The sequence below is a fragment of the Ascaphus truei genome, chromosome 4, assembly GCF_040206685.1.
Source record: "Ascaphus truei isolate aAscTru1 chromosome 4, aAscTru1.hap1, whole genome shotgun sequence".
NCBI lineage: Eukaryota > Metazoa > Chordata > Amphibia > Anura > Ascaphidae > Ascaphus > Ascaphus truei.
This window is the reverse complement of record NC_134486.1, coordinates 382,596,208-382,611,695: the sequence shown is the minus strand read 5'-3', so window position 1 is coordinate 382,611,695 and position 15,488 is coordinate 382,596,208. Positions and strand designations below refer to the sequence as shown.

The window sequence follows — 15,488 nt, the reverse complement described above, 5'->3', positions numbered from 1 at the left end:
GCAGAGACAGAGACTGTCTGAGTGGTGAGATTATTCAGAGGGAAACCATCCACCAGGAGGAGGACGCCATCGCTGAGGCTTCAGCGCTGGACACAGACGGGTCCTCTTACGTTGTTCTGCGGTACCTGGGTGCAGGAGCCCCGGGCAGGTACAGTCACCAAGTGCATCACCATTACCGGTACAAAACAGGCACTGATCACGCCTAAGGGGTGGGTTGCGGAACACTTGGGACTCTGGGATATAAGGTGTGGGGTACAAAGCCCTGCGAGGTGACCGGGTAGTTGTGCAATTAGTGTATAGAGTGACACCCTGTGGATGAGATGTGATTATTATATTGTTATGCTATCCAGTAAACTGTTTTATATATACCTTTGGTGTATTGGTTACTGTATGTGGGTCCTGTGTTAGGGATCATTCTACCCTTAGAATCCTATACTGGTGGAGGCACTGTGTTTTTATATGAGTATCGTTCCAGAGGATACACCCCAGGCTCTCACTGGCTGAGGTTCAGGCCTCCTGTGAGCCTAACAGGTAAAGTACCACACACCTGATAATACATCTAGATTCCCTTCACAAGCACTCTATCTGCGATTGGGGGGGGGGGGGGGTGGGGGGAGTGTGTTACAGGTGGGTTACTCAATGCTGCATGCCCCCCTCCACACACACCTGGTTGGACATAAATAAGGGTTCATGTCATCAGCAACCTCCCCTCCCGACTCGCCTGATCAGATAGAAGAGATGCCCCCAAGTCTGTCTGTGTGACTAACAGTGTCTGTCCTTGAAAGGAGTGAAGGAGAGGGAGCGGCTTAGTGAGTAAAGACACAGACTGATAACTGACACTGAGTTTGAATCATCTGGGCAGAGTCTGTGTCTGTTGAAATCCTATGTGCTACGTACTGCGCCCTGCACTGTAATTGTGAAGCGCGTTGACTCCCATTGGGAGAAAAGCGCTGTATGAAATAAAGTTATTATCATTACATCTCGCCTGGGGCCACGCCAAACCTAGAGCCAGCTCTCTGACATAGCTAGTGATACCTTCCCCTGAGCTTACTGTCCAAAAGTTGTTTTCAATCAACTCTAATGGGTGTTTATTTGGGTCCTGTGATTCTTTAAGCTTAGAAGGCTATACATATGTAATCTATTATACCTCCAAGTACGTGCATTTTAAATTCCAGCCAGGAGAAAACTTTAAAACTGAAGAAAGAATAAGTTTTCCAGCACAGGCTCTTAGAGAGTCATTTACCAGTGCCATACATAGCACTTTAGACTCTTTTATGCCAGCAAAATATAGTTAAGAGGTCAGACGAGCGACCCTGAAATAGCAGCAATAAACTCCGCGAGAGATGGCAGATGTATCCCTTTGCAACTTGCCAGCGGGAGCAATAACAGCTGCTACATCTGTATGGAGAGAGTCTAAAATACCTGCTTTTTGCCTTCTTACAGTATGTTTCAGCTTAGGAGTATAAAGATATTAAAGCCTCAGTCCCACTTAAGATGGTTCACAACATACTTTCCCCTTGAACTCTGCCTTTACCTTTATTTTTATCTGAATTACACCACAGTCAAATCATCAAGCAGTTTTTAAATCCCACTGAAATGTTTGTGGGTGATCCCGAGCATAGTCGTCAATGTGAATATCCAGTGATATGTCTAATAACGCAGCTAAAACCACAGCAATGTTGGCTACCCTGCAGCATTCTTATCTATGAATGTTTTAGACACTTTTTTGTGGCTTTTAAAAGCCAATGACCATTGAAAAACGTACAAAAGATGGTGTGTTATTGCCGGCGTGGTATGTGGGATTTGTTGTGATATTCTGCGTTATCGTTGCCCCTGATTTCTATGAAAAATCTGATATTCTGCATTATAACACAATATTCTGCTTAATTATTAGGTACAAAAAAAACTCTATGGTGTCTCTGAATATCCTGACCGAAAACACAACTAAAACACATGATATAATCGAATGTAATTTCCCTAAAACAACAGCTACAAGTGCCATCTTCTGACCTGTGAGAATTGGTTTAAAAAGCAGTGTTGGGTTCAGTCTGCTAAAAATTATACACACAAAAAATTAGACGTAACTAAAAAAAAAAAGTATAACTATTTAAAATAATCTTTGAAAATGTTCTTTCTTTCCTTGTTTTTATTTATAAAAGGGAATCTTAATTGAATGGGAGGAGACAAGTCAGAGAAAAGGCTAATAATATCCTAGCAAGGAGCTGAAAGACAATTAACATCCCAACCTTCAGGTTTCAATGTTTAGAGGACTTAGGTGACACCTTTTTTATTTGGGCTGCCTGACTATACGACCAAAATATATATATTTTTAAATACTCCCAGACCTTTGGAAGAGATCATTGGTCATGAAAACCTGTCTTTAAAATATATTCTGTCAGTCGAAATAGCCTACTATTGAAGCACTCGTTCATTTTTCCACTATGTTTAGAGAGATTTTGAAGGATACATTTGGTCATAAATTCAATTTGGTGCAACATACAGTAGGACTGAACCATGAGATTAGGGTTTTTTTTAATTTATTTTTTAACCTTTTTTGTTAATTAACCCTATAATTATATTGTGAAATTCTGGGGAACCCCAACCCTCTCTAATAGCGCATCTCATATCAGATGCATTGTATGAAACCCAAACCCTCTCTAATAGCGTCTCAGATCAGAGGCATTGTAAGGAACCCCAACCCTCTCTAATAGCGCGTCTGAGGTCAGATGCATTGTAAATTCTTCTGTATTTGATACAATTTTCAAATTACCTGAAAATTGCAGGGAACCCTTTATGGATGCCCGGGGAACACAAGGTTCCTAGGAACCCCTGTTGAAGAACACTGCATTAGATACTTCACTGCCAGTTATCAACTTTTAACACCCTTTATTAATGATAACATTGACTGCACAATATTATCTGGGTAGGGCTGACACAGTGATGGCAGGTGTACTTTTTTTCCCTGTGGTCACCAATTTGCGACCTCTTTCTGCCACCTTTCCAATGTCCCTTCCCTCACACTCCTTCCTTTTGGAGCTCTCCAATCCATGGCTCTGCAAGTTTTTCTACTAGCACGTCTGTCAGTAAAACCGTTATGTTAAGGTGGGGGTACAGTTAATGCTCATACTGTAGGGTGATTACTTCCTAACCGGAGGAGCTCCCTCTTCTCATAGTTGTTGCATGGTCTGGGGAGCACCATCGAATGTAGGTTGATGGAGAAGAGAGAAATAACAGGGAGACCAGCGTGTTCTCCAACTAAGACCTGCAGTAGTCATCATTCCAGCATTGGGTCCTTTTTACCCTACTCCTAGAACTCCCTACTAACTTGTATTTGCTCTCTCCAAAACTCAACCAAACCCCTCTGCCACCCCCCTCTTAGAAAAACCCTTTCAATTGTGTTCCCCTATGTACAGTACTTCTATAACCTTATTTCTATCTGTCTCCCATTACCCTGCTTAGATTGTAAATGATCTGGGGCAGGGAGTCACGTGGTTTCCATTTAGGTCTACAGCTGTTACCCTGCTATTAAACTTGTTTTTTTTTCATTCTTATTAAACGAATGTGTATTTCTTTTGGTACAATACTGAGAACATGTCCACTACTACATAAGAATGTACAACAGCAACATTGACCAAGGAGAACAGCACTTCCGTAGCATTTTTTTGCCATGACTCTTCAATTCAAAATCAATGTTAAAGATTTACTGTAGAACAGTGGTTCCCAACTCCAGTCTTCAAGGACCGCTAACAGGCCAGGTTTTAAGGGCATCTTCACATTAGGACAGGCGGATCAATCATTTTGAGTTAACTACCTGTGCTCAAGCATGGATATTCTTAAAACCGGACCTGTATAGCGGTCCCTGAGGACCGGCGTTGGGAATCCCAGCTGTAGATTGTACTGTACGTTGGCTGCAATGTAATATTTTTTTCTGCATTCATTTAAACTTACTACTATTGTACTAGATTGAAATACGGAATTACAACAATTTTCACCTGACACTCTGTTTCTTGTTCCTTTTTGTTGATTGCATTGGGACACAGGTCTTTTACATAAATTCCAGTGAGAATGCCACTGTAACAGTTCATATTAAATTTCCTTTCCCTAGAAAATAACATGCTTCAGTTTAAAGAAATACTGAATAAGGCTACACGATTCTGAACTGTCTTGGGTCTTGAGAATAAAATCCAAAACTAATGAGCCCCAGCTAATAATTATGACTATTGATCCCCACTGCCTTAAGATCTCTTTCACTGAGTAATTACTGAGACTTAGAGGCCAGCTGGGAAGGGCTCAACTCTAAATCAAGTTTTTGGCAAAACCATAGGTACTGAATGTGTTCTGTTTTCATTTCGATTTGTTATGAAGAAGAGATGCCAGAAGTGTATATGGATGTTCAGCATTATTATATACTGTACCAAGTTCGTATGAAGAAGAGGAGGTAAACATTACTTAAGAAACAAAAGAAGAGATGGGGGAGCACAATGTGAGGGGGATGTAATATCTTTCACTGGCGGTCAATGTGGTGTTTATACCTCTATTGATCCCTCATAGAAAGATCAAAAAACTCCTTGGATGGGGAGCTTGCGTACAAATGTGTGATCACAGGGATTAGATGGAAAAATAAATAAACTTACACAGCCTTGTGTAAGTTGTATCCCATCAAGGTTTCTTTTACTTCCTTTCGAGTCTTGCTTCTGGATGGTGGTGCTTCTTTCTTTCAGGTCCTTTTTTCTCCTGTAGGTCGGTGGATTCTTGACTGTAGTTCGCCTCTCGTGTGGATGTAAGTGTAAACAATAAAAGAAGGCAATTAGGCACATACATACACAGATCTGCTGCGGTAAGGGGTGAAGCAATATGATATTACCGCAGCAGATCTGTGTATGTATGTGCCTAATTGCCTTCTTTTATTGTACCAGGGACATACAGTAGAGCACTGCAAGGGTTTGCATGCCTTGTCAAAACAAATGTGGCAATGTTGGACATGCTCCTCAGCTATTACCACAGCCTTTTTTGCTACAAAATAAATCAGTTATAACATATTTTAGGCTTATAAACAGGCAGAATAGAGGAAAGACGAATTATGCCCAAATAAACACTTCAAATCATTAATGGTGACAGTGAAAATGATTACAACCAGTGGAAAGTGACTAAACCATTCAGAGATGTAACTGCGATGAACACGGGGATAGTGCCAATAAATTAATGTGAATATCAAAAAGTGCCAAAAAATAAAAGACCTACAATTCATAACCCGGAGGAACTGGTGCTGATCATTCAAAACGCACTCTCCCAAATCCTTCAAGAACTTGCCAGCGGGCGTCAGAGTGCAAACACAATTTACCATTGATGAAGCTCCTGTGAGTGAAACGCGTAGGGCTATTTGTTTGTGCGGACTATTCCTGCTTGCTCCAGCATCAGAGGAACGCTCTCATGCCCCTAACTTGCTGGAGGAACATCATCACAATCCAGAAGTGACATCATTGACTACGATGGACCCTTGAGCAGGAGACCACAAGGAGAACGATGCAGCTCTGTTGCGTTTGACCCTGGTTGTGGTCTTCATTGCAGGTTTGTGAGTTTAACCATGTTATTTTAATCACATTTGCTTATTATCCACATATCCTATCCACCATTTGAATGCCATTGCTGTGTTGCACTATTGTTGCCTTGTTGTTTTATTCATATCACATCTGAGGATCCTATTTGCGCTCTGATGTCCACTTCTAAACAGACATAAAGGGTTTGGATAATAATAATAAAAAACTGTAGTCATATCTTCAAATATCCTGTAAATGTGGAATAGTGCTTTAAGACACATTCATTTTTTTATTTCATTGATCCCACTAGTAAATGGAGGCTTTAGAACCATAAAGCACTGAGATAAGGTGTGAATTACATATCCACTGATGCTAGAAGACGTACCAATCAGCTACCGCCAAACACAACATGGTCATAATATATCCATCACTTCTCTCTTCCTCAACAAAAAAAAAAAAAAAGTAATTTGAAGGTGGACATACACTGTACATTTCAAACCCTTTCTGACAGCTTTATTCCTTGATATTCCTTCCTTCTATTCAATCAGACTGTAGCATGCACTTTGACATATGTAATGTACCTAGATGGAGTCGGGAGGATCAAAATACTAGTTAATCCTCACAAGATGGAGAAATAAGGAAGATCTCTTTGGGACAAAACCAGAGATGTTTGACCAGAGATTGACTGACTGATTGCTGCAAACTGCAATGATTTAGACACAATTTAGTATTGTAAGACACACTATGAGAACTATTCTGTGATGTTACTTATGCTGTACTGACCTTGTTTTGTACACTGAGTCTACAGTAAATCAATATACCATTGCCATGGAAATGTAAAGCAGCAGTGCACATTTAGAGAGAGATGTAATGTGCATCACTGCAAAGTATCACTATACACACTTGCAAGGCTCTGAGGCTCCTAATATCAGAATGCGGCTCTCCAAAGATTACAATGTTGTGGCCACCAACCCCATTGTTATAAGCAGATCTTCACTATTGATGATTAGAGAGAGTCAAAGGACAGTGACGAGGGGTGAAAAAGCCAGGTATTCATAGCCAATCAAGGAGTGAATTTAGGATCTATTGAAATATTGTGTAAAAAGGTTATCGCTTTAAGCCAAGCCAATACAGAAAGGTTTTGTTACGCTTCTAGTTAAAGTAATGGCACTAAAGCAGCTCAGATTAACCATTCTCTGCTGCATTAAAATATCACAGACCCCTGTCTACATTGCTCTGGTAAGAATGTTTCCTTTCTACACAGATATCAAGGTTATCTCCTGAACAGATGCAACCACTAGGGAGAAGCATAATGTATGCTTCCTGATCTCAAAGTGTGGGGCTCATTTGAAGCAACCTTACATTTTTGTTGTCACATTGTAATATGGTTTTTATACGCATTTCACTATTCAATTTGGGCTTGAGAAACAGACGGCGGAGATCGTTAGGCAAATGAACATTTAAAATACAATCTTCGGAGTGCATTGCAGGTTTGCCCTCTCCCGTGTAATAAATCAAATTTCAAAGTTCCCCGTGCTGACAATGATCGGGAAAACAACGTATCATCAGGAGGTAGACACATTCTATGTAGTTCCCTGTGCGTGGAGCTGTTGGGTACACTTTATGGCTTGCGCCGCAGTGTCCACAGGTGGAGGTCCTGACAAGGACATGTCAGCAGCTTGAGTTTACAGATTTATAGTTCAGATTTGTATTCTAGGATTTAACCTTTCAACTGCAGGTGCCCTCCAACACACTCCTATGACAGGTGCATTTTTGTTGTTGAAACCCAGAACACTGCCCCGGGCATCATTGCACAGTTGCAGCATAAAGCAGCTCTTTGTAGGAAAACCAGGCTGAAAACGGAATGCCATGTTTAGGAAGTAATAAACCAGACAATTGAGAGAAATGCTGCACACCTCAACGTAGAAAAAATAATGATACAGTTACCGGTGCTCCAGTGATTGCACGAAAGCCTGCGATCAGTCCTGGATAGATGAACAAAGGAACATAGGGCACAACGGATTTAGCATATCCAAACTCGTGTTGGCTCAATAAATGAGTTTGGATATGCTAAATCCCTTGTGCTCTATGTTCCTTTGTTCATCTATCTAGGAAGTTATAAAAACATTAGTATTTGGCTAAAATGTCTTACGTTCTCGCATTGGACTCATGGTATAATGATGGCACACAATTCCCGCAATGGCAGTGATCTGCAAAATCAGAACGTCTGGTACAATGTAAATGATATACAGACATTCAGCTATTGCAGAACCGGGATGTCATTTATTACGTACAGATCAACATTTCAGTCTCTGAAAGGACTTTCGTGAGGATCAATATTATCTTGCAAGAAGAAAACAAAGTTACTCTTGGACCAAAAGGTCAGGCGCTAGTAGATGTAAACACATTACTGTATATATTGAGTGCACAAACACAGAAATAATGAACACAACCAACTGTTCGTTTAACCCCAAATTAAAAATGTATTAACTTGGGGAAGCAATAAAAGGACCAATGTTTCGGATTCTAAACACGACTATCCTCAAACATTGAGCTTTGATTGTTTCCACAATGTAACTTAAAATAAAAAAAATAATGTTGTGATATTACTTGACTCTGAGTCAACCTACTAGGAGGACAATCCACACAGGATGGTCTAGAGCAGTGGTGCGCAAACTGGGGGGCGCAACCCCCAGGGGGGGCAGGAGATTTTTGGGGGATCGCGGGCGGTTGCTGAGGTCCTGCGCTCTCCCCCCCAGGCATTTAAATTAAATGCTGGGGAACCGCACAAGGCCTCTGCAACCTCTACTTACCGGGATTCAGCCGGCATGAACATGGCAATGCGGTGTCAAATGATGCAGCGGGATCATGTGACATCACAATTGCCCTTGTAACATAACGTGAAATGACGCCGCGGGTCATGTGACATCACACGACCCCGCTGTGTCATTTGACACCACGCGAGGTAAGGAGGGGGGCGGCCAACGGAGAAGGCAAGGCAGGGAGGGCGCCGCAAAAAATGTTTGTTCGCCTCTGGTCTAGAGGGTCACCAACAGGTCAGGTTTTAAGGATATCCTTGCTTCAGCATGAATAATTGAGCCACCGGTGCTGAAGCAGGGATATCCCCAATACCTGGCCTGTTGGTGACCCTTGAGGACTGGAGTTGGCCACCCCAGGTATAGAGGGTAAAACGGGCATAGTTGAAAGGACATGGCATACCATTGTCCTTGTTATTCACTGGCAATGACATTACCAGAAGCCATATTATCCTCCTCGTCATGCTGGGAGGATGAAGTCAAATAACAGAGGAACCATGAACCTCCTGTAACTAAGAAGAGGAGCAGTCATGCTCTAAGTGACCTTGATATCTCCGGTTTAGGTAATGTTAACTCCTCTGCAAAACATTGAGCTACTGTACGCGGACAGTTGCTTTCATACAGTTCCATTTAAAGACACGTAATTAATGGGCAGCTGTGACCCAAACAACAGCATTGTGACAAATTACTGACTTAGCGCTAGAATTTGCCCTGTGATACGTAGAGCCCGTTTTCTTTTAGTGGTCTTTATTCTTGTTTTTAGAACTATAACTGAGAATGAGACAGGATTCTGAAGAAATCAAAGAAGTCTTACTTTGGAAGCGGAGGCCGTGGAGGGATTGCTGGCGGTGCTTGTCACGGCGTCACTGCCAACTGTTGCAGAGGTGGTAGATGTTGGTGTAGGAAGACGGGATGGTACAATTGGTAGTGGCAGCAGCCCGGGCCTGTTGTTGCTGTTGCTGTTGGCTGTGCTGTTCAGATTGCTAGTGTTCACATGATTGCCACTGGGGCTCCACTCCCATCTCTCCCACCCGCCGCAGAAATCTCTCTCAAATCGGCTATGCTGTCGCGACATTTTCCCACCAGTGATGCTGCAGCTGCTTCCTCTCCAAATCTTCTACAGAGCGTGCCTGTAATGTTAAAAGGAAGCATTATTAATATCCAAACCAACTAAACAAGAAACATTATTTATAGGTGAGTGCTATTTGATAATTGATATGCGATCCCAGCATGCCCACTGTGTATAATGAGAAAGAAAAAAAAATAAGATTTATTTCCCTCTACTGTATAACTGGGTAATTATTAGAAATGAAAGTTCATTCTTTCAAAAAGGAAAAGAAAGTTCAGAGCAGAACTTTGAACAGCTCACGCTGTTTTCACTTAGAAAATAATAAATCCTAAACCAATTTTTTGTTCTGCTGTCTTTTATGATAAAATTGTAAACCGCTAGATTAAATGCATGGCTGTGCAAAGAAACAAAGCACTCTCTCTGATAAAACCAAGGCTAAATTTAGTAAATAAACATAGTGTATGAAAAAGTATAGCGTATAGGCAGCACTCAGTATGATAATACATCTACAAAGTAGTCAATGGTGGTGCAACGGGAACAAGAGACGGATCCTAACACCCTCAAAAGTATCCACACAAAACCCAACTAGGGTTAATAATGAACCAATGTCAAATGGATATGCCCAAAAATATATTTACTTGAATAAAAAACAAGGTCATTATAATGTAACAATAGTTAATGGACAGTGCAGGCACAGTGTATAAACACAATAGACATGGACAGACAAGTGTCCAATTGGATGCACAAAGCAAAGTGAGCAAATGGGGAACTATACACAGGAGAACAAATGACGAAAGGTGAGGGAGGGGGAGGAATAAAGGAGAGAACAATGGAGAAGGGAAAGGGAACACAAAGTGGAGGAAAGGGGGGCAATGTTGCGGGGGGGGGGGGGGGTGAGCACCTTCTTCTGGCCTGTCCTCACTGACCAGGAGAGTGTGTGGTACTTCCATTAAGATCCTCAGTTAAGTCTTCCCTTGCTAACAATGAGCACAGGTGTGGTGAGTATAGTCCCAAAATAGGCAAATGCAAAGTGCCCAGTATATACGATTGCTAACAATGTGCACAGGTGCAATTTAGTATAATCCCAAACTGGAGCGAAATGCCGAGCGCTAAAAAAAACTAGAGTCCTTCCCTGAGGGGGTAACGTTACGTAAGGTAGGAAGCACTAGATGCTGAAGCGAAGATAGCGAGATCTGGAATGAGGAACCTTAATTTGATATAAAGAAGAGGGGGGCTCAGGTCAAGCTACTTGGGATGCCCCTAAAGGTTACATCCAACGTTTCATTGTCAACATGTTCCTCCATCAGCGATGAAGGTGCATGTTGGCACCGAAACGTTGGATGCAACCTTGACTTTTAACAGTTATTAAACAACCTTTTTTGCTACCTTTTGATTTTTTCTTATTTTTTTGGTATGCTTGACTCTCTTTTGCCCTGAACCTTAATTTGACCAATATTCAACATGCTGTGAAGATGTTGTGCCAATGCAGCAAAGACTTCAGCTCCATTCATTTGAATGGGACCAAGATCTTCTTCAGTATTGTGACGATAGGGGTAAATGTGACTGCTTTTAATAACGGTCAAGTCCGCCATTACACCTACCTGTAGGGTGACAAGCAGTCCTGTTTTTTTAATGTCTGTCCTGACTGCCCGACATTCTTTAAAATGTCCCTTTTTTTTCTGACTCTCCCGGTTTTGATCATCAGAGGAAGGGGGGGGGGGCGCAGCAGAGAGCAAGAATGCAGGAAGGAGAGCGCGGAGCCCCAGCAGTGAGACCCGGAAGTGAGTCAGTGTCTGCTGCCAGGGCTCAAAATGGCCTCCCCCACCCACCTATACTCCACCACAGTGACAGGTAGGGTGAAGAATGGGGAGAGAGAAACGACTCTCTCTCTCTCTCTCTCTCTCTCTCTCTCTCTCTCTCTCTCTCTCACTCTCTCTCTCTCGCTCTCCATATATATATATATATATATATATATATATGGAGAGAGAGAGACAGACAGAATGGGGGGGAAAGAAAGACACACAGAATGGGGGGAGAGAGAGAGACACAGAATAGGGAGAGAGAGAGACACACAGAATGGGGGGAGAGAGAGAGACAGCATGGGGAGTGAGAGAGACAGCATGGGGAGAGAGAGAGAGACAGCATGGAGAGAGAGACACAGCATAGAGAGAGAGACACACACACAGAGCATGGGGAGAGAGACAACATGGGGAGAGAGAGCAGGGGAGAGTGACACAGACTGGGGGGAGAGAGAGAGAGAGAGAGAGAGAGAGAGAGAGAGGCACAGCATAGATAGAGAGACATCATGTGGAGAGAGACACAGCATGGGGAGAGAGACAGGCAGCATGGGGAGAGAGACAGACACAGCATGGGGAGAGAGACAGACTCAGCATGGGGAGAGAGACAGACACAGCATGGGGAGAGAGACAGACACAGCATGGGGAGAGGCAGACACAGAATGGGGAGAGAGGCAGACACAGAATGGTGAGAGAGACACACACACAGAATGGGGGTGGATGGGAGAGAGACACAGAGAATGAGAGGGGAGAGAGACAGAGAGAATGGGGGAGAGAGATAGAGAATGGGGGGGAGAGAGAGTCAGAGAATGGGAGGGGGAGAGAGAGAGGCACAGAGAATGTGGGAGGGAGAGAGAGACAGAGAATGGGGAGAGAGACACAAAGAATGGGGAGAGAGACAAAGAGAATGGGGGAGAGAGACAGAGAATGGGGGAGAGAGACACAGAGAATGGGGAAGAGAGACAGAGAATGGGGAAGAGAGACAGAGAATGGGGGAGAGAGACACAGAGAATGGGGGAGAGAGACAGAGAATGGGGGAAAGAGACAGAGAATGGGGGAGAGAGACACAGAGAATGGGGAGAGAGACACAGAGAATGGGGAGAGAGACAAAGAGAATGGGGGAGAGAGACAGAGAATGGGGGAGAGAGACACAGAGAATGGGGAAGAGAGACAGAGAATGGGGGAGAGAGACACAGAGAATGGGGGAGAGAGACACAGAGAATGGGGGAGAGAGACACAGAGAATGGGGAAGAGAGACAGAGAATGGGGAAGAGAGACAGAGAATGGGGGAAAGAGACAGAGAATGGGGGAGAGAGACACAGAGAATGGGGGAGAGAGACACAGAGAATGGGGAGAGAGACACAGAGAATGGGGAAGAGAGACAGAGAATGGGGGAGAGAGACACAGAGAATGGGGGAGAGAGACACAGAGAATGGGGAAGAGAGACAGAGACTGGGGGAGAGAGACAGAGAATGGGGAAGAGAGACAGAGAATGGGGAAGAGAGACAGAGAATGGGGGAGAGAGACACAGAGAATGGGGGAGAGAGACACAGAGAATGGGGAAGAGAGACAGAGAATGGGGGGGAGAGACACAGAGAATGGGGGAGAGAGACACAGAGAACGGTGGAGAGAGACACAGAGAACGGGGAGAATTTACCTGTCAATAATACATCTGCACTTCAGGGACCAGGGGTTAATGTTATGTTCAGGAGAAATGTTGCAACGTTGTCTGTGACCTTTCCAAGTAACTCTTTTCATGTACTGTAACTAAAGTTATTTTGCATTTCTACCCACCAATCTGGGGCTGGGGCATATTGAAAACACCTGGCCTCAACTCCTTGTTTATGTAGCTATGCTGTGCCAGGGTGTATAAAAAGGTGGGAGGGGAGACTACTAGTATCCAATATCACCACTGACAGACTGTCAGTCAGAACAGAACGGTCTACTAGTTAGTCATGAGAAGCTGGGAATAACTGCAGCAGGGAAGAAGCTGTGAATAACAGGGAGAAGCTGCAGAGTCACCCCAGGGCTAGTGCCAGGCCTGGAGTCGTGTTCCAGAGGACACTGCAGGGAAGAACAGGGGAAATCTTCTTATGGAGGTCCCTGCACCCACGATTATAGGGTAACCCCAGTTCCCCAGTCATAAATGTGTGTTTTGCTGTAAATAGTTGTGGATACTTTTCTCCAATACATTTGTTCGTATTACTCTGGTTCTGTCTGGTGAACTGATCCCTGGTGTGATAGTCTTGGTCTCCTGTGACAAATACAACAAAAAACTAAGGCATTTATGTACATTTAAACCATGAATTTAGTGAGCAATCTATATAAACCCAGGTAATTAATTTTGTATTTAACATTTTATTTTGTATTAATTTGGACATGGTTAGTTATGGCTATCTGCAATTTCACCATAGACAAAATTAAACAGAAAATCAAGGGAAGGGAAATGCCGGAGTAGAAAATGGGGAGATATGGGAACACCAATGAATTTGGAGCAATTAACATAGTTTGGTTACTTATAAATAAATACACCGCTTTGAATGTCATTATCGCTACAGAAACCTACTGTGTGGCTTGCTTGCTCCTCAGAGAGCATGTGCTGACATCAATGTTGTTAAGGAAGAACAGTACCTAGGGCTTTCATAGGCACCTCCAATGGAAACATTACATAGGTCAACCTTTCACAGCTTGAAAAAGCCTACAGATAAAATAATCATAATAATTATTATTTCCCTAAGGTATTGTGATGATGTTTCGAAAGGAGCCAGGAGGTTATGAAATATATTTCTATGGTTACAAGACATGAATCAATGGGTCTTTTACAACTCTTGAAGGTGTACAGTATGTAAGTTTATTAAAGCGTTCACAGCCAAAGGTTTCCTGAGCAGAGACAGAGTTAACTTGTCTAGCTCAGTGGAGGTGTCTTACTGGCACACAATCCTCCTACTATACAATTACACGGGGGTCAATATTCTGTTTGTTATACTTATTTTCATTCAAATTAATGCAAGTGTACGGTAGTTTGTGATACTTATTAATAGATGACCAATTTACATCTTTGCAGTTGAGATGACAGTGGATAGAACTTTGATGACAGCACAGTGTGTGTCTTTGTATGCTCTGTCCCCATGTAAAACAGACCCGTGAGCACTTGAAAGCGCTCTTTACTACAACAAATGTACACTTCTCCAGGAGCAATATCTCATTATGCTTATGACTGTTCTAACACAAACTGCTAAGCAGACGTTTAGCCAAATCAGGCTCACAGAATTGAATATAGAAAAATAGCAAAAATGTCAAACTGCATCTGATACAAACGTTCTGACCGTAGTTATGAGGCTCATAAAAAGACAAATTTATGTAAAGTGCTTATAGACCCATAACTATTTATGTGGGAAATACTTTGGATTCATCGAAGAGACACTTTCATCAGCCCTTATTGCAGTGAATAGGTTGGATAATGAAATTGGAACAACATTCAACAAGGTTTTTTTTCATAATAATACAAAACATTTTAATGGTGCATTATTTTCCCATGAAACAAAAATGAGAACAAATGCATTCTCTAAATGGAAACACTGCTACATGAGCAGCGTATAACATATGTAGTTACTATAACTGACTTTACACATTACAATGTAAAAGGTGCAGTCTTGTAAATAATGCGATGTTAACCAGCATTTACGCCCTTTAAAGGAGCATCCAAGACGGCAATTTGTTTTTATATAGCATTGAAGTAGTGGTCTCTGGAGCTGAATCCCATTTATTTCAGCTCCAGGGAGCCCCTGCTTCCAGAGCTACTTACCTTCGAAGTAGGTGCTGGTAGGTGCTGGAAGAAGGGGGTCTTCGGTGTTGAAATTAATGGGGTTCAGCTCTGGAGACCCCCTGCTTCAATTTGTTTATATATAAGTATATATATATATTTTAATTTTTTTGTGATTGTGTGTGCATATATATACAGTGTATATATATATATATATGCATCTTTGCTAACACGGTACTGATACCTCTACATATGTATATATATATATATATATGTATATATATATATATATATATATATATATATATATACACTGTATATATATATATATATATATATACAGTGTATATATATATATATATATATATATATATATATATATATACATATGTAGAGGTATCAGTACCGTGTTAGCCGAGCTTCTATAATCAAAAAATAAATAGATGATACCGTTCTGTGGCTAACGAAATGCTTTTATTTGTGCGAGCTTTCAAAATACACTGATCT

The 15,488-nt window shown here is 42.1% G+C and overlaps 1 protein-coding gene across 2 annotated transcripts in view; it reads right to left on the bottom strand.

Annotated features, from left to right (window-relative positions):
• The window catches only part of KLHL29 (kelch like family member 29), an 869,600-nt gene that overhangs the window by 526,409 nt on the left and 327,703 nt on the right, over window positions 1–15,488 (bottom strand). For both annotated transcript variants that reach the window (XM_075598451.1, XM_075598452.1), the window contains exon 4: window positions 9,168–9,483. In XM_075598451.1, the coding sequence (XP_075454566.1) occupies window positions 9,168–9,428 (261 nt within the window). In that variant the 5' untranslated portion in view covers window positions 9,429–9,483. The remainder of the gene's footprint in view (window positions 1–9,167; window positions 9,484–15,488) is intronic.